The following is a 19247-nucleotide window of genomic DNA, read 5'->3' as shown; positions in this document are numbered from 1 at the left end:
AGTTGATAGCTCGCATTGCAGTCGCGATAAGCATCGCGCAACACAATAAGCGCGGAAATCGCGTTAGAAACCGGGTTTATTACGAGGGTGCGAATTAACAATAGCGGCTTGCCCGATGAACCGTTCTACGAAACTTGCGATTACTCCGGACGACGGAAGGGGAATCGTCGGTCTCTCTGAAGCTGGAGACGTCGACGTTGCGAGGGGAATAAAACAGAGAAATACACCGTCAATGAAATTACGAATGTCCGTATATTTGACCTTAGCAGTAGTGTGAATAGTAATAAAAATAATAATAATAATCGCGTCGCAATCATAGTACATCGCGTCTAACGATCGTGACGTTTTTCTCTCGTAAGAATCTAAAAGTAGTAATCGTAATAATACAATCGATAAATTGCGGTAATAATTACTATACTGTAAAAAAAAAAAACTCACTACCATCTTTGGGAGACAATGCGTAAGAGAAAGAGGGTAAGGTAGCGAACGCCGTGGAAACTTAAGATTAAAGGGTTGGAGAAGTCGAGGTTGAAGAAAAGGATGCAAAGAAAAAAAAGGGGGAAGTTCTTCCGTACAAAATTAGTTCGCAGGTCTACTTTAAGATAATTAATGTTACTATCATAATTATTATATCCAAATTCCTGCCAATCGTAAATAACCGCCCGAAAGTGCAGTATTTGCCAAAAGTCACTCCTCTCTCTCTCTCTCTCTCTCTCTCTCTCTCTCTCTCTCTCTCTCGCGCGCGCGCGCGCGCGCATACACTCACTCGCTTTTCTCTCTTTACATTCTCTCCCTCTCCCTCTCTTCCTCTTTCGTTCAGTGTGTCCCACTCGTTCTCTGTCCTCGCGCGATAAAAAGCTTCCTCCATTTAAAAAGCAGTCTTTTGTAGCACTGTGCGGAGCGCTCCGCCCCTTCCCGTACCTTCTCGTTAACGGTATAAAAAGTGTTTCGGCCACGAGCGAGATAATACGCTACCAACTGACAGCTTCGACGACCCGCAAGACGTTCGCGCCACGACGTCAATCGATCGAGAGGTAGAATGGTACACCCTCCGTGTGCGTCGCGCATGGGGCACGTCATGTATTTATTTATTTCCAAATAAATAAATGAGTGTACAAATGTCTCACGTGATTTCGCTCGGACCGTCAGAATCGCTGTCGCGTTTTTTTTTTACCCGATTGCAAGTCGCGCGAAATATTGTATGACGCTTTCGCTTAAAAAAGATACGGACCCCGATCGTCGACGGCAAGATCGATCGCTTTTTAGTCGCTCGTTTCGAAAGGGCGCGACGAGCAAAGATATGCAAAGACCAGCCTGACTGCGCTTGACGTAAAGAGACATCGTCACAGAAGAACATACATTGCTTACCGCAATATCCGCCAACCCTCGCTACTCAAGCACACACGCACACAATCACACAATCGCCTCGTTCTCGCCCGAACATCGATCCTCGCAGTCGGAATAATAGTGTCTGACCGGATAATCTCGGCCCTTAACGTCTTAACGTTCTTGCCGCGCTTGATCGCGATTGGTAACGCCAATTAAATACGTTTTCCGCTCACAATTTCACAACGTTACGCGATCCAATATTGATAAAAATCCCTGCGTAAACATTTACATTACGTATACTGATTGCGTGCACGTTCGAAGACTCCGCTGGGCAACCTCCGTGAACGAGGAATTCGCGTAATTTGGGAGTTTACCTTCTCTTCCCGTTATTAACGCCGTAAGCCGGGCTTAAATCGGCCAAGGATAATCCGACGTCAATAAAACAGCGATATAACGATTATATTAAGGATTCTCTTTCAAACCGGAGAGAGAGTATCTTTGAGATTATATGAGATCAGACCGTAATAACGCTTCGGAGGCGGAACAGCGATTCGCGATCGAGGAACGAGCAGGAAGACGGAAGGGCAGGATGCTCGCGTTTTAGCGCGCGTCGTCTCGCTAAGTTACAAATTTCATACAAAAGCTGAAGACTTATCATATCGCCGTGTTGTTCGTCGACAAATGACATCACGACGAAAAGAGTTGTACGAATCTGTTTCTCGTGGAGCGCGTGTGTCGAATGTAAAAAAAAAAATAATAATTACTTGAAAACATCGTAGAGAAAAGAAAAGAAAGAAACATATCTATTCATATTCCGACGTCGTATGTGCGTCACGAAATCCCTACGGTACAATTAATCTATTATTTGTAAAAATGCGACTCTCGTCCGTCGAATGTCTACCTGCGTTATTTCATCTCGCGTCATCGACATCGTCGTCATGCATGTCCGCACGAGCCGGCGGATAGAACCCCCAGCTGCTATAACTATACAATTAATTAACGTTAGTAATTACTCTCACTTAATTCTAAATTTATCATGATATCGCGTCGTATGTAACGATGTTATCTCCATTATTCATGGCGCCAGCCCGTCGCAACACGTCAGAACGCTTTTACTAGAACGTCGCTACACACATCTCGTTACAAAACCACATCAGAACTTTTCACTAAGAAATCAACGAACTTCGACAAGAAAAGAATCACGATTTCGAGCACTGTACGAGCTTCCTTTTTCTGTCCTTTTTTTTTATTCCTCGAGATCTCCGACTCTCTTTATACTACGCTCATAATTCGAGTATATCCTTGAATTAAGTATGGAGAGAGTCTCTTAGAATAGGGTCTTTCTTTTTGTACAGACCAATCCATCGATATTGCACGAGTTTCCTTACACTGAAAACAGTTGCACGGCACGATCGATCGGCTATGCGAGCTGGTAATTCGTCAACACTTGTTCTTACGACTATCTACTCACATTTTTTCGACTGATCAGCACAAATCAGGTTCATACTCTATTACGTTATTCTAAATCATTTTCCGTATAAAACACTCTTAATTATTAACTATTCAGACATAGTAAAACACACCTTGTCTCGTTTTTAATATTTACGGTTTCCTTGAGAATTAAGGTTTACGTATACATGCCAACGCGAAACAAGTACAGACTTATTGTAGTGGTTAAAGTGATAAAATTTGTATTAGAAAAAAGAGAAAGATACATAGAATATTATTGGTACGATTTACCTGCGTGCAACAATTTATCGTGCACTCTTATTTTCTGGAGGGGATGGAGGGGGAGAATTCGCTCTGCGTTTCGGCCGCGCTGCACGTTAGGCCGCGCTGCGCAATCCGCAGGGCGAGCAAGTGAGAAAACAGAGGAATCTCTTGACGAGCAGATTCACGAACGTTAACGTCCCCGGTGTGCTTCGCAACGGCAACCGGGTGCATCGTTGGAACCTGTCGTCATACTCTTCATCTTCTTCGTAATCGTAATTATAGTTGTACGAAAGATTACGTGGATAATGGTGAGGCTGGTGACGATGACGTTGACGTTGATAATGCTGTACTTGTTGCTGATGCTGATAAATATGCTGGATACGGTGTACGCACTTCCTGGTCTCCAAGCCGCTGGGTCCTGGCAGTGAAGGGCGAGCGAGGGTGCGCGCCGATGCTGTATATCCCGGTACACGCGGAGGATTGTGCGGCGGGACTAATCGTGAGGATAATAATCTTGGGGCCAGATTCGGCCTCATTCGGGATCACCAGTTAGCCATGCCCGGTTTGTTTAGAGTCATGAAATAGATCTGGCACGAACTACCACCCTTCGCCGACGAGAAGAATACCTGACAAGCATAAAAAATGACATATAACATTCACGCAAATCCACGTTCCAATTAAGAAGTGTAGAAGTATGCGAATTTGCAGTCATACGCACCTTATCATTACGTTCACAGAGGAACTTGAGCCGTTGAGCTTTCTTGTGCATGAAAACACCGTCGAGATGACCGTTGTCCACACTCCTAATCTCGATTGCCTTGTTGCCCCAACCCATAATTTGTCCCGTACCAATGTACGCGACGCTCGTAGGCATCTCGCCCCACTGAAGAACCATGGTTTTCGACACTCTGCCGTAAGTATTAACATATACGCCCTCGTTATCGTAGCAGAGTAGCAACTGCATGCCGTTACTATTCGGCAATGCTACTATACAGTGCGGGCAAATGGGACCCTGGGTCTGCAATTAAACAGCAAATGATAATACATATCATACAGCTTTAGAGGATAAAAAATATATAGATAGATGTGTATATTTCTAGCTATTGATCGGTCGATTTGTATAGCAATTTATAAGTTTTTGATACCTAAATACCTCACATTTTTAAATATTTAATAATATTTCTTTATTACTAAATCTAATCTATTATTGATGAATTGATCGTAATGAAAATCTCACTTATAAATACATTTCTCGAATTGTTGCATTTAATTGTTAATGCTTACCGACATATCGTTAGATATTGCAAAGTGAGTGTTAGTATTCTACTCGTGCGTTACTGATTCATTTCATTGAGAAATGTATCTAATTTCTCGAACGACGAGATCGACCGATAAATCGCACCGCGCACATCTACCTAATGTGGATAGGAATCTAATTTCTCTTACGTGTTTCGGTAGATATATATCGTAAACCGTTGCGGAATCCAAATCGACTGCGTGAAATCCGTCAGCGCTACCGTAAATAACCTTTAACCTTGAACCCTCCTCGACTGTGAGGTCAACCAATAAAGGTCTGTGCGCAAGCTCGCCGAAAGACTTGAAGGCCATAAATTTGTGGTACGGCTTTGGCGCCCAGGCGTAGATCTCTATGGAATCTTTCAGCGCGATCACGAGGAACTTTATTCTTTCGTATTTCACTATTTTGAAGTGCACTGCGCCCTGTAGATCGCCCACGTTGATCCAACCGTTACGTCGCTCGACTTGCTGCGAATAAACAAGGAAATACTTGACATTAAAACGCAACGGATACACACATACATAAAGAGGAAAGTCCCTCGATGTATACAAAACGGATACTTACGTCACTGTGACCATCCGTCCGTAAAATTTTGCTCTTCAGCCAAGAAAGATAGTAGACGCGCACTCTATTTTTCTTGCCACTGATTGTAACCAGGATATTTTGACCCTCGAGAACCTCCATTTGTTGAAAACGTCTTCTACTGATCAATTGGTAAACTTTACCCTGCCCGCTCCTGTCTAACAACATCAAGCCATTCTCGGTTCCAATTAGCAGATTTACACCTGTAAAGCAAGAGGAATCGGTTACGATCCGAGCTCAAGGGTACGAGCCAGTTGACGCAACAAAAGAGATTCTGCACCGACTATACAGAGCGTTTGATAATAGATATAACACCACTCGTGGCGAAGGATTATCAGACACCCTGTATACGCACCCCATAACGCGGCGCAGAGGATCTCGCTGTTGAAACGCTTCTTGTATTTGCGTATCTCGGGTGTGTCCGAAGCTAAATCGTGACTGGTGGGAGTCACGTTAACGTTTACGTGGGACTCCCTCCTCGCCGGGCCGGCTCCGAATCCGAAAGTCAGGAAAGACCGCTGCTTCTGTTGGAGCGCAAACGGAGGAGGTGATTTCACCGCTTGTCGATACTGCAACAAAGATGACTTTGCCGTTTAAGAGAACCACCCCCGGGGGGAAAAAAAACGTGCGCAAAATGTCAGGCAAAACTCTACTTTGCACGCAAAGAGATGCTGGAGTAACTAGGAGAGCTTGTCATCAACCCAAATACCGCAAACACGATCAACAGAAAAGATACAAGTCGCAGAGACGCGCAAGGATTCCCTCTTTTTTTTCTTTAAATGGTAAAAAAAACAACATGCAAAGGATTGAACAAAGAGAAATGGAGAAATCAAGAGAGAACAAATCAGCCGAGTCAAATATGCGATTATCTACATAGCATTCTTACAAACAAACAAGTCACCTCGATCCGCAAGTTAAAGCATTTTCTTTTTCGCAGGGTAACATAGAAGTGAGAAAGAATAAAACATTCGCAATGTAGTCCAGGTGTGTCGAAGGAATGATGCGTTTTGGTAAGGATCAAGCAGGCTCGAAACCGGCCAAACTCTGCGTTCAACGGCATCCGCAATTACCAACTGTTAGCTCGTTGTTATGCAAGTCTTCGTGTTATTATCGAATGACACTCAATATACGGGATCAAACATCCGGGTGGTGAAAGAAACAACGGTGGATTTATCCAGCGCGCGTCGTCGCGCGTTTTTTTTTCACGGGTGAGAAACAAAACCCAGAGAAAGGACAGAAGAAGGAAGAGAGAGATGTGAGAACAAAAAGCAACGCGGTGGTCGCGGCCGTGTTAGGAGAGTTATCGTTTTACCCGTGGTGACACCAAGAATCAAGTATAGATTATCCCACGGAAACCAACCAAAAAGGAGGATAAGATAAAAAACGGCCTGCGCGTACACAAAACTGGCATTCATTCTCGCGGTGCATAAATGGAAAAAAGATCAACGTTCGAGAGCAAAATAACACGTGTCCTCGTATACCCCTCTGTTCCTACCCCTCGCGCGAAAAAGCGAGGAGGAGGAAGAGGGAGGGACAGTTGAAGTTTTTTTTTTTTTTTCTTAAATGGATGAATAGATACTTACATTGTAATTAGTATTGGGATTGGAATGGTCAGTAGAGGGCCCTGCCCTTCGAGTTAGAGCTCCCGCGTGTCCCACAACACACAACATAATCCTGAATTAGTCACGCTGACAACCGTATAATTGACGCTTAATAGAGAATCACACGTGAAACAGAGACATTGCGTGGTATCCTACGATCCTACCGATCGTAACGTAAAGCGTGACCGTACAAGCCATATTTCTTTTTTTCTTTTTGTAATTCTATTTACAAATCCGATCTCGACTCTAGTACGCTATTCGCGATTTTCACGTCTCTTCTTGCACGTGGATGGGAAGTGGGTACGAGCGCTCTTGCATACATATATGCAACCCGTGTATTCCGGAATACTTCGTATTCCGCGAGACGTAGTCGATATCCGAGAAGGGCGTCTAAAATCAGGGAGAAAACGGAGAAGAACACTGTACGCAACTCGCGAGAGAAACTGTTTCGTTGTCGGAGAGAAATACAAAGAATATGTTTTTAGGGAAACAGAGAAGCTGCTGCTTATAATTTTGTACAGTAATGAATTGGGTGTGCTGCGCGCGAGTCGTTGGATCGCAAAGATTCCTTTGATATCGTCCCCGACCTGAGTCTGATGGGAGATGCGAGTAAAGAGATAGAGCGTGACCTGGAGAGCGATATTTCTGGACCGTTCCTAGACTAGTGGTAACTTTCTCTCTCTTTCTCTCTCTCTCTCTCTTTCTTTTTAAGTTTCTTTTACCAGAGTACAGAAGAGTACTCACGACGACTTCAAATCGAATTGAAGTGGTCTCCTCTAAGGGCTAAAATTTCTGCTAAAGTTGAACTCGGTTACTCCACACCCGGTTCTTGCCTACGGCATTGTATATACAATACACGCAAGGCCAATCTTTTTGCACGACCCTCGTAGACGATAATTTTGACTGTGCACATAAAAAGAAAACAGAGAAAGAATACAAAAAAATAAAATACCGTCAAGATCTATTTACCAATTGCTAAAGTTCATAAACGAAAAGTGAGAATGCAACCTAAAGGAACGGAACAACAAGATTGATACGTATAGTCAACAAAATGCACTTTTCGGCTATCACGGACAATTAACAAGACATTGACACAAAGCATAAGCCGCCGCCCCCTGTGCAAACCCTCAAACTGAAACATGTATATGTAAGTGACGCGCGGTGTTCAGTTGATTCGGCATAATCCGCAAGTATAGAAGTTATCGAGCGAGCTCATACCGTATCGTTACTGTCGTTGCCACTAGTCTGTTTCCAAGTCTAGGCAAGGTATAAAGAATATAAATCGAATCACATGTTTGCGGGTAAACACAGTATACCATACGCGCTACGTACCTATTTTGCGACGTATGCTTTAGAATAATCGATGATAATTGTACACATTATATAGAAACGTTTCGACCCAATCACAAAAAAAAGCATTACTCCTCGGACAGTCCGATAACACGGAGAAAGAAAAGCATTCTCATTTGCTACTGAACGAAATGATAATCATTCTCAAGATCCTGATCGATCATTATACGTTATCGATCATTATACGTTAACGATGTTGTACGTCACATCGCTCACAAGACTCACGCCTCGACGAAACATATATAGATATATATATATAAACGTATTTCGTAGAAAGTGGAAAGAGTTGCGGAGAATGATGCATGCGCGCACTTGCTCAGCCGTCGCGCGTAACTGGATCCAGATCCAAGCAAGGAGCATGAACAAGCATAGACGAACAAACTTGCTTCAATAACGTTGACGTAACTGGCTCGAAATACGTTTCATCTCTCGATGGTCAAAGGAAAAGCGATCCTCGTCCACGTCTGTAAATATTCGCTCGCGATCGTTCGTCCTCGCCAGCTTGGATCCTTTAGATTCGCACGAGCATATCTCCCGTCAAACATGAGGCTTCTAGTTAACTTCGACGTCAAATTTTTCATCGACGGCACTAATTTTATTTTCTTCCCACTCGGCATCGATTCGCGTCGTGAATATCTCATGGATATCTTTGTATTTGTCGAAAGATATGAAGCATACGCGAGTGCACGCATAGAAGACCGACGTAGAAGACATAGGTACATAGACGAACGGACGTATGAATCTGACCTCCTCACTAGTTGACTTGTCCTGTCGTTGACCCGGCGAAGAAGTGAGGAGATCCGGTAAGACCGAGCTGGGCCGTGAACCCGGAGACGAATCTGATCTCTGGAAATCACCTCCGCCTCTTGAACGGTCACCCTCGCGATTCTGCAAATCAGTGAATGTACGTTTAAAAAAAAAGTGGCCAGCCGAAACAGCGAATAAAAGAGTGGAGGTAGAAAAGAGACTTGATCGAAATCTGAATTTTTATTTTAATGATTATTTTTTCCGCATAAAATTCCCTCTTTTCTCTCTCTAATTCTGATCGTTTCTCATTCTCGTACGCAGAAACTGATAGGAGATTATCTTCTTCGATAGGTCATTATCAATTCAGATCTCGATGCAGTACAGACAGATTAAAGTAAGGAGCAAATTACGCTAATTAGAGAGGTAGAACAATTACATCGAATGTTAATATCGAGAGACGGGAATCAGGAAATGATAATCAATGATAAAATAACGGTTAGCGAATATGAAGAACAGTAAAATAATATGCAGATTACGTCACGGGAAAGCAAAACGACAAGCAGAGACAATAAAAAAAAACAGAAAAAAGATAGAGATTGCAAAGAACGCGAAAAAGCTATGAAAGAACAGATAAAGAAAAACAATATTAAATAAAATAACAAAAATAACGGAATAACGTCGAAGAACTTGTTTCGAAGATGCATCTAAAAAAGAGATTACGAGTTATTGATTTCTTCTCACAGATACGCAACAAGTTGTATAACTTAGGTGTTATTTGATCAATACGTATAGTGCAGAATACGTAAGAAGAAAACGCAATCATGCAAACTGTCGATTAGGTGATATCGATCGTATCTAGTTGCTTCTTAAACTTATCTCATTAAATGTACCGTTATTAATTAACAAATTTAACATTTACCGAATGTTCTACAATTTTCTTATTATGACGATTTACAAGGGATATTTCAACACTCATTATCCTAGAGCGTTATGCTAATTTCAATAGAAATATAAATGCATAATCTCGACAGGATGTACAATGAATCACAATCGCTAACACAAAAACTCGGCACAATGATAAGCAAAAAATAAAAGAAATAGACTAGTGACATATGATGAGTAATATGTTATCGTCTGCTGTGCTTCTATCATAGCAAACTAGGCTTATGCTAATTAAGCTAATAAACTGGGTGCAAATATCGCTTTCATTTCGAACATCGTGCGACGTTAACGGGACGGTCACACTTTATTTCGCGAGTTCTCGGCTAACGGACGTGAGATAAGGGCTACCTGAAATTCGGTCCGCGATTCTCAGGAGTTTCCTTTCCGACGTGCGTTAGCCTCGACGAAATTTCGGCGATCGGACCAGACACAAGAACGCTAGCGCGCGTCATGCCGGAAGAACACATAGAGGACAAAATGAAGCATGCTTAGCACGTGCTGCAACACAAACGAAGGCACGAGATACGGTCGCTGTTTCGACGCGCGCAGATCTCAACGAGGCACAACACATTCGTACATGTCGCAAGCGTCATGCAAGACGATGCTCGTGATAACAGGCACAGCCTCGTACGTCGTTTACAAAGTGATCCATCGTCTACATATTTCCTGTTCCTCGACTTCTCTCTGAGACCGTTCTCTCTGTCGACTTCCTCTTCTCCCAGTACCTTCAATCTTTGTAATCTCAACTCGTCTCATTCTTTTTTCTTTCTTTCCTTACTTCTTTTCTTGCTCGCAGGATCACATGCATTAGAAATTGCATTATAACACAAAAACGCACTCATACACGCCAGGCCGGACCGTTGTTCATTATTATAAGGTCTCTCGAGCTTTCCCTCTCTTCTTCCCAATCTCGCTTTCTTTCTTTCTGTTCTCTCTCTCATTCTCTACTTCTTTCATTCCTGGGATGCAAAGATTTGGCTCGAGTAACAGGATTTCCGAGAGACTGAGACTCAAAGAATACGATAGCAATTATTGCAATGTTAATGTGTTTAGTAGCATTTTAGTAACTCGCATATTAATGTATGAAAGGTCAATATTTCGTCGTATCTCAAGAAACTGGCTCTGTTAATATGACTATTTTAGTTATCGTTAAAAATTCAAACAGATTCTTGTTAGTAAAAATCGCACACCTCAATAAGAAGATTAAAAGAGAAGAATTTAATTAAAACGGAGGATCCTCGATTATATAAAATCGGTTAAAATTCTTTCGCTCGGTTGTACGTATCAATGTCGCTAATATTCTCTTCAATACGAAAAAGATTTCAATAGGAATGCTCCGATAAAAAAATTTTGTCGACGGGGTTCTCATTTGAACGCCGCACTTCCGATTACTTCCATAGATTTATTAACAGAAATCAAAGTAGACCCGTTACGAGAGATCACATTGAAACACGTTAACGTAATCGGAGAAACGTCTTCGTGATTCGTCATCGCGAATTTTCAGCAGTATCATTTATTTTTTAATTTTTTTGCCGAATCCCGCGGCGTGTCGTTGCGTCGCCGTCGATGGTAACGACGTTGTCGAGTATCCCGAAGAAATTCCATGCGGTTAATCCTCAGTTCAGTCCCAGATTTCGTATTTTCGTCGCCGTAGAAGTGGTGTCTGGCGCTTTTCCACATAGTATAGCACGCATCACTCAGACAGTAGAGGACGAGGCTCGTTTTGCCAGGGACAGGGACACAGCGATGAATGGAAAACAGAGGAGTATGAATTACCGAGTAGCAATTAATAATCCGACATCTCTTCCGTGTTGGCCGTATCCCTCATTAGTGAGTATATTCACGCGAAATCCCACAACCCACATTGACAGACACTTCAAATAAAGCATCAGAAGTTTACAGATAGCAACGTCACGCGTGACGATTAATGTAACCCAGGTAAATCGAAGAAAATAACGCGCGTTAACGCTACTCAGCAAATACACTTGCAAAAAGCCTCTTGAAGAGCGAAGGGAAGAGTGAATAAGATATTGTATCTCAGCAGCACCTCCTAGCGAGAATCTCCCATGTCCTTAGTAACAAGTAGGAACTAGTATTAGTGGTACTAACAGTAGTAGCAGTAGTAGTAGTAATGGTAGAAGTATAATAGGAGTAGTGATGGTAGTAATAATTAGTTAGTAATAGCGAAATTAGAGAGGTGATCAAGATTGCGACGTATTAACGATATTCTAACGTTACGCTTAAAAGATCCCATGTCGCTTTCTCGCATGAAAATAATGGAGGAATCTAATCAAAGATTACGTGAGAGATGATATTAATACCGCTAATATAGTACTGATAGCACTAGTAATTAATAATGTATCTTGCTGCTACTTATTTGACAAATCGTGAAAAATGAATGACACAAGGAAAGAAAATGCGCCTAAAAGTCGAGCGTAGCTGACTAGCTTTCTATGTGATCGTTATGCCGCTGGATGTCGAAAACTCAGTCACGATTGTCTCAAGAGGAAACGTGAAGAGTCGAAGTGTCCACGAGCGTCCACAGGGTACAAACGAGTTGATTAGTTAACAAAGTATTCATGATATTTACAAGTGGATTGACAGAAATTGACAATGAACGATATACATGAATAAATGAATAACTCGACAGACACTTCGAAGATACGTTCTGGGGATGGGCGAAGGATCGGGGAAGATAACAGGCAAAAAAAGTGTCAATATAAGGTAGTAAGAAGAAGGGTCTCTTTCAGGCAAGCACACAGGCAGGACTCGCGAAGGGCTCGCGAAAGTTTCTCGCAACTCGGGCTGGCGACTCGCAGGCGATTCGCCTAGGGGGACTGACCTGGGTGACAATGGGGCTGTACTCGCTGGCCGTCGTACTGGCCGTGGACTTAATCGTTCCCGCATCGTCGACTACGGCAGATGCCGTAGCGTCCGAAGGTCTACAACTGCGTCTTCTTGCGTTCTCGTCTTTATCGCGTCCGAAATCGTATCTCCTCGCCTCAAGCCTACTACCGAAGACAATTTCGCTCTCGGTCTTTTCTCTCCTGGGCCTCTGGGGCCCCTCGCGGCACAACGAGAAGTCCGTTAGAACCGGCTCACCGGAGCTGAGGGCACTGCCTTTCTTACCAACAATACCGGCGACGCTTATCTCGCTTCCGCGTCGATTACCGCTAGCGAATATACTAGATCTCGAGGAGTCCGACGACTTCTGCAGGTACGCCGAGTGTCTCGCCGACGGGAAGAAGTCCGAATTCTCGCGGCGGAAGGCACGCGCGAAGGCGCTCGACGCATTGCCCAGCTTCGAATCGCTCTCTTGCCGCCTGTGAATCGGTTTCAATTGCTGTTGCTTTTGATGATGCTGTTGCTCGTGTTTCCTTCGGGCTAACTGCTCCTGTCGCTTGAGCGTTCTTTCGCTAGACGAAGAAGAGCGATCCTCGTTGGATCCGGACTTGCTCGCTTGACCGGCCGCTTCTTGCTGATGCTCCTGTTTCATTTTATCCAATTTTTCGTTAAAACCCTGAAAGAAGCGGGTGAAATCCCACTCCTTCAGGAGGAGCTGCTCATCTATCTCTGAACGCCGGTTGCCGCTAGCCGTTGCACGATCGTCTGACATCTGACTAAGTTTCTAGAGTGTGCGTACGATGGCGAAGGTAATGGTACGGTGACAGAGAAAAAAAACAAGAAAAAGAAATGCGTGCGATAACAACGTGAAACGATGATTGTCGATGATGGTAATGGCGGTGTAGTGTAATGATAGAATGTAATGAAGAACGACTATCTTTGCGGCGGTAATAAAGCTATCGTTAAGTTGGAGAAGTAAAATTTTAAGATTAATTTCAACATCAAGTACGAGATTGTAACAAAAGTTGAAAGGGAAGATGTAACGGCGCACGCCAATCTGCTGCAGCTTCACCGCAGCAACATAGTCAGCCTATAGCAACGTATTGTGATCGTCGTTCGTATATGATTGTGCATGGTGTATCGTACGACAGCGGCAAAAGTACAGACAACAAGGCAGTGCGCCATGGTGCTCGCTTGGAATATACAAAGTCCAGTCTTGACGAATACGTGGAGCGAAACAATGAAGGGGAGTGGATAATGTCACTGATTTAGTCCCGATTATCAGTTAATATACGTACATATTTACAAAAAAATGACAAAAAGAAAGATGAATATGCGCCGCAATCGCACGTGTTTCCTTCCCTTTCCGTCCGTCCTCGAATCCGATCCATGCTCACGTCAACAAAGACTTCGGACGAATAATATATCATTTAAGTTTTGATGTATTGACCTTTGTGAACAACTAAGTTAGACGGAAAAGAAAAACACGTCGACTGCTTGGCGCGAACTACTAAAACACGATTACATAAGATTTGTACGTTACATACCAACGGTATATACGAAAACTTCAAGTTATACCGAAATGAAATATATGTAATACGGAAGAGAAGAGGTCTACGAATGTATATTTCAACTTGCATTGCAATCTTGAAAGGAGAGGTACTTACTCGTTTCATGACTAGCGTACGATCTCCCGATTCTTCCTCATCGGGGGTTGGTGGGAGCGGACGATTCGGTGCTCCTCCTATAAAGAATTAGACAAAGGCAGGGTGTTAAATCACAGGGCGTAGCGTCATTAATAATGCTCCTGGAAATTGGCCTTCGTACCTTTCGGCTTATCCTCGTGATGGGAGTTTTGAGCATTGTGCGAAGACGACGATGACGAATCCGACGACGGTCTGAAAGGAGAAAATTCGGGACTGCAACGGCGGAAATAGAGATTGCAGCGGAACGACGTGACGGCGGATGAAGCACACGTAATGCGTTGCCGGTGTTGCGAGGTAAGGCGACCAAGACGACCATATGACGCGAAATGTCGAAGCGTGGGATAGGCATGATGGAAGATGAAACGAAATGACATTAGTAAGTATTAATACAACTACAGCCACTTCTTACTATATTTGTAGAAGCGTTAAAGAAATGGCTTTGCATAGTGTTGCATTATATATATTATTATATATTATTATTGTTTCTTACTATGGAAATAATTCGACGATACAAATAAAATATATTATAACTGCATTTTTAGAAGTGATAGAAAGTGTTTTGTGACCAGTTTTTTGTCCGAAGCTGACAAAAGATCGCACAAAAAATATAGCGACCTTAAAAAAAATTAATTTTTTTTATCTATGTATATAGATAAAATTCTTAACTTCTACGATTTTATTTTCAGAAGAAACCTATTGTGCGAATAATCTGCAGTTATAATATTTTTCATCAGTGCCGTTGAATTAATGCGTTAATATTAATTAATAATTAATAATAGCATATGTTTTTATGGCAACGAATGATAATAATGAAACCTTGATATAGCGAGTATTATTTCAATGTTATCAAATATTCCCAAATAAAATTATGGAATACTTTACGAAGCGACAAAGTCCTTTACTTACAGCGGCTTGGGCGGATCGCTGGCCAGCAAAGTGCCGTCGTTTCTCAAGTTGTTCCCACCAGCGTCCTCGAGATCGTCGTCGCTGTCACTCTCAATCGATAGGGCCTAGAACGACAAGATAATATATCGTCTTTAGATCACTTCGCATTCATCCTGTGTGATTTCTCTGTATCGTGTACTTTCTTTTTACCTCGAGCTAGACGCAAGGCGATGTTTATGTGTCTCACGCAATAAGAAGACAAAGAAAACGAAAGGGATAATGTAACAACGAGGGGAACAGGGATGCAGGCATAAGTAAATTTTGCTGCTGAAATATCAATCGTGGTCGCACGCGGCCCCAATCGCTTACTTGATCGAGAATACTGGAAGATTGCGGCATCTGTTTGTTGTTCTGATCGTTACCACCTGCAGGCTGCACCGAATTCGATGTAGACGAGGCTGCAGGGCCCTTATGTTGCCTGTTTGGCCTTGGCGGGGCCTCGGGGCCCTGTGACACACCAAGCTCGATGAGTTGAGCAGCCAGTATCTCCATGTCCTACCACCCACACGCATACACGCACAACCCCGTTAGTCACTGTTCCGAGACCTCTGAGAATCTTTTGCTAGAAGCCACCACCGGATAGCCAACAGGGCAGCCAAACAAGGCAGAAAGGCAAGGAGAAAAACGTCGAGGGGAGCGTAATGTTGTGCGCTTAAGCGAAACTACTGACGCTCAAATAAAATTTAACTATAGGTTGATTCCGAAATGCGTGGCCAATTTTAAAAGTATACTCTATTTGCTTTGAAGAAATGGATGATGTAAACATCAGTCCGTACGAATGCTTCCGGTCCAAGTTATAAATAATCTTTCATCGCGACAAAGTTTTATAAAAACGCAAATTAATAAAAGCGTAATATTAAATTACACGTCCTTAATCGTCCTCATGAATTGTTGAAGTCATGAAAAAGTTCTCGGTGTTCATAACAATTATCTTGAGTCTCCACAAACATTTATAAACAAATTGATAATTTATTCAATAATTATGTTGTGCTATCTAATAATATCAATGTACGATGACAAGTCAACTTGTATGTCTCATTTAATTAAAATGTTTTCATAGAAGATGTCGACTTTGTCGCAAGAAAGAAAATGTTTATAGCTCAAAAAAGAGACATTACCGGAATCATGTTTATATAATCTTTTTTATTCTTAAGGCGAATGATCTATGCTTCTAAACTATTCCTATTTCAGAATCGCCCTTTATAATGCTAATATGCCGACTCAAACGCAACACGTTTAATGAAACATTAGCTCAGATATGTTAGACTATAGTTAGTAGGAATTGAAACAGAATATGACATTGAATTAATGTTCTAACTTTTGTTCAGTACAATTAACTACAATTTGTCATCCAAAAGGCAGGAAATATTTGTTTTAACAGCTATATGAAATGTAAAAAGTAAAAATATGTTCTTTTATTTAAAAAATCTTTGATTTTGAAAACTATAAAAATAATAGTATTACATAAATTGTTTCCCACATCACACATATTTGTTCTCTCAAATTAAACAAATTACGTTCATAACATGTTTCTCATATCTTCAAATCTTATGAAGGATTATTCAGGTATTCTATTTCTGGTGGCCCAGCCTGCGTATTGATTGTCATAAATGTGGAACAAATCGATTATTTTTAATATACACAATTAATTATAAATATTAAGTTTATATTTTAATGGCACGATAATAGAATTAATGATATTATATCTCGAAACACCAACAAACGTGTTGTGTATATAGATTCGAACATGTACAATCTAACAAAGAAAGTCCACTTAGATGATTAGAATAAAAGCTTAATATGGAACAAGGCGAGTGTTCAAGCGAAGAAATATTAAGAAAACATGTATTTGTTATTATAAAACAGAAAAATTTAAGAATGAATCAGTGCATTCCAAAACACATTCTCTTATCGATTTATGTTCTATAGATATTTGATATTAATAAATAATTAAAGGTGTTAATAAATCTATATTTATTTATTTACTTAAATGACTTAAAAGGATTAACTTTATATGATAAATATTACATTATAGCTCACTTCTATCACATGTTAAGTGCAGCTTTTGCTTTTATTGCAACTTCTTTAACTGGTTTAATTTTCCTAATCTTTACTTTATAAAGATATTCAAAGAAACGAACAATCATTATTATATTCTTTACAAAATCGTCGACAGAATGCTTAAGAACATATCCTGGTATAAATAAATCATAGTAAAAACCAACATAATATTTGCACTGATCGTCATTATTAAATCATCCGTGTTACGCAAGCGTTTACAGAGAAGCAATTTGTCAATATACATATAAGAGAAAGAGAGAGATAAAGTGTGCGTGTCGTCTTACCTCTGGCTTCTTCGGCGGCAGCTACGGTAGGTGTGAACATAGAAAAGAAACAAAAACCGAATACATTCCAAGTTCGAGTGCTAGGAGCCTCTGTGTACGTGTGTATATGTAGTAGCACGCATCAGCGTGTACGTCAATGACGCAATAGCGACGTAGAACGCGTGCAATGGATATGATAAAAATATATATAATATATCGCAAGTATATAGAGAAAGAGAAATACATACAAAGTGAACTATGCGTTAAATAGATATAATATATACTTGGATCGATAAATACAAAAGTTTAAAGGCAAAACTGCAAAGAAAAGGGAACGACAGCGTACGCCTTACTACAGATCTGGTCATCTATACTTTTTGTTTATGTCTATTTATGATTGTCCTTATTAGCAGAGTGTCGTGGAAGGAAGGAGGACATTTGGTTTTGATGGATAATTAGAAAAGATTGGAAAGGATATGAAAAGTACCAAGTCTCGATTTACAAAGACTCACCATAGGTTTGAAGACACTGTTCCTTTGAGGTGCGGCCTGCCCGCCGGATCCTCCTCCAGCAGGTGTCTGATGATTAGAAGGCGGCGTAGATACTTTGTGCGGTTGTCGAGGATCATCTCTAGGTGTCGGAGGTAATGGACGAGACGGTGGTTGTGGATCGGGCACCACTATTTATAGTTATATATCGACATTAGTAACTTGAAAAAGATCGGCTATAATATTAATCTTTTTATAAATCATTAAGCGTACCTATGAGTCTATGCGGTATAGCGGGTCTCGCGGGTGGTCCAGGTTCCGGCACCTCTCTTTGAGATCTGCTTCCTGGTTTTTCTTTAGCGGCAGGCGCTTGCGGAGGTATGTCCTGCGTCAAAGTTCTGCCTTCCTGTATCTGTTGGAAATTACGGCGCAACGTATCACCTCCAGGTGCTTGAACTATGGATGACGGTTCGCCCGCCAATGCCGGTTCGTCTTCCTCGTTTTCACTACCGCTGTACCGATAATCGTCTCTTTCTGTAATGAACGACAGATGTGCGTAATGATAATGCAACGAACATGAAATAAGTTTCTAGGAAATAACTTTCATTTTCGCACCTTTCTCCTGTTTGCGCTTTTTACAGCGGTCAATGTGATCCTTAAGCTGTATTCTGACTTGCCTTTCCGTAGGTTGGTCCCGTATAAACGGATGTTTAAGAAGCTGTTCCGTATAAGGTCTTTGATGATAATCTTTCACCAGCACAGTTTCGATAAATCCGTGAAACTTTTTGGCCCACTTTTTCGACTTGAGCCGTGGCGGTGGATTACGAGGAATCAAGAACAAAGCCTGTTAGATAAAATAATATAATGATATATAATTTTCGAACACAAGAATATTATACGTTATGAAAAGTACGTATTAATTGTCAAAATTGCTGAGGAAGACTCACTCTCATAGGATGTAGATCGCAGAGCGGAGGTTGTGATTCAGCCATTTCTAGAGCGGTAATTCCGAGCGACCAAAGGTCACTTCTATTGTCGTAAGTAGCGTCTGGATTCTCGTCACATGCAATAACTTCAGGGGCCATCCAGTAAGGTGTGCCGATGAACGTGTTTCTTCTACCTATCGTCCTGTCCAATTGTGCGCTAACGCCGAAATCAACTGAAGATATCACACAGGATAATTAATGCACAAAAGTAAAACATGTCAAAATAATAGATACGTATTAATTTGATGCAAAAATTTCTCTTATAAAATTTTACTTCAAATAAATCATCAATGTGTTATTTCTTTGGAAAGAAGATCAGTCGATTTCTTCCTAAAAAAGTACACTGAAGCCAATAATTTATCTTGATTGATAAAAATTATTTTAAAACTACGT

The 19247-nt window shown here is 41.4% G+C and overlaps 1 protein-coding gene across 11 annotated transcripts in view; it reads right to left on the bottom strand.

The window, feature by feature from the left end:
- Positions 1 to 233: 233 nt before the first annotated feature.
- The window catches only part of Msn (serine/threonine-protein kinase msn), a 28506-nt gene continuing 9492 nt past the window's right edge, over positions 234 to 19247 (bottom strand). Inside the window, exons 6-21 of one of the 11 annotated variants that reach the window (XM_071719605.1) lie at positions 18816 to 19027; positions 18484 to 18712; positions 18142 to 18402; positions 17893 to 18059; positions 17402 to 17422; positions 15366 to 15551; positions 15018 to 15121; positions 14233 to 14324; positions 14073 to 14149; positions 12404 to 13189; positions 8620 to 8760; positions 5277 to 5490; positions 4904 to 5124; positions 4489 to 4806; positions 3761 to 4060; positions 234 to 3668 (exon numbers count right to left, since the gene is read on the bottom strand). In XM_071719605.1, coding sequence (XP_071575706.1) covers positions 3585 to 3668; positions 3761 to 4060; positions 4489 to 4806; positions 4904 to 5124; positions 5277 to 5490; positions 8620 to 8760; positions 12404 to 13189; positions 14073 to 14149; positions 14233 to 14324; positions 15018 to 15121; positions 15366 to 15551; positions 17402 to 17422; positions 17893 to 18059; positions 18142 to 18402; positions 18484 to 18712; positions 18816 to 19027 — 3413 coding nt within the window. In that variant the 3' untranslated portion in view covers positions 234 to 3584. The remainder of the gene's footprint in view (positions 3669 to 3760; positions 4061 to 4488; positions 4807 to 4903; positions 5125 to 5276; positions 5491 to 8619; positions 8761 to 12403; positions 13190 to 14072; positions 14150 to 14232; positions 14325 to 15017; positions 15122 to 15365; positions 15552 to 17401; positions 17423 to 17892; positions 18060 to 18141; positions 18403 to 18483; positions 18713 to 18815; positions 19028 to 19247) is intronic. The other 10 variants (XM_071719607.1, XM_071719610.1, XM_071719611.1 and 7 more) reach the window with 10 other exon arrangements.

This window comes from Temnothorax nylanderi, unplaced genomic scaffold (genome assembly GCF_030848795.1).
Source record: "Temnothorax nylanderi isolate EJ_2023f unplaced genomic scaffold, tnyl_v1.0 TNYL_tig0303_pilon, whole genome shotgun sequence".
Lineage (NCBI taxonomy): Eukaryota > Metazoa > Arthropoda > Insecta > Hymenoptera > Formicidae > Temnothorax > Temnothorax nylanderi.
This window is presented reverse-complemented; position numbering and strand designations above follow the sequence as displayed.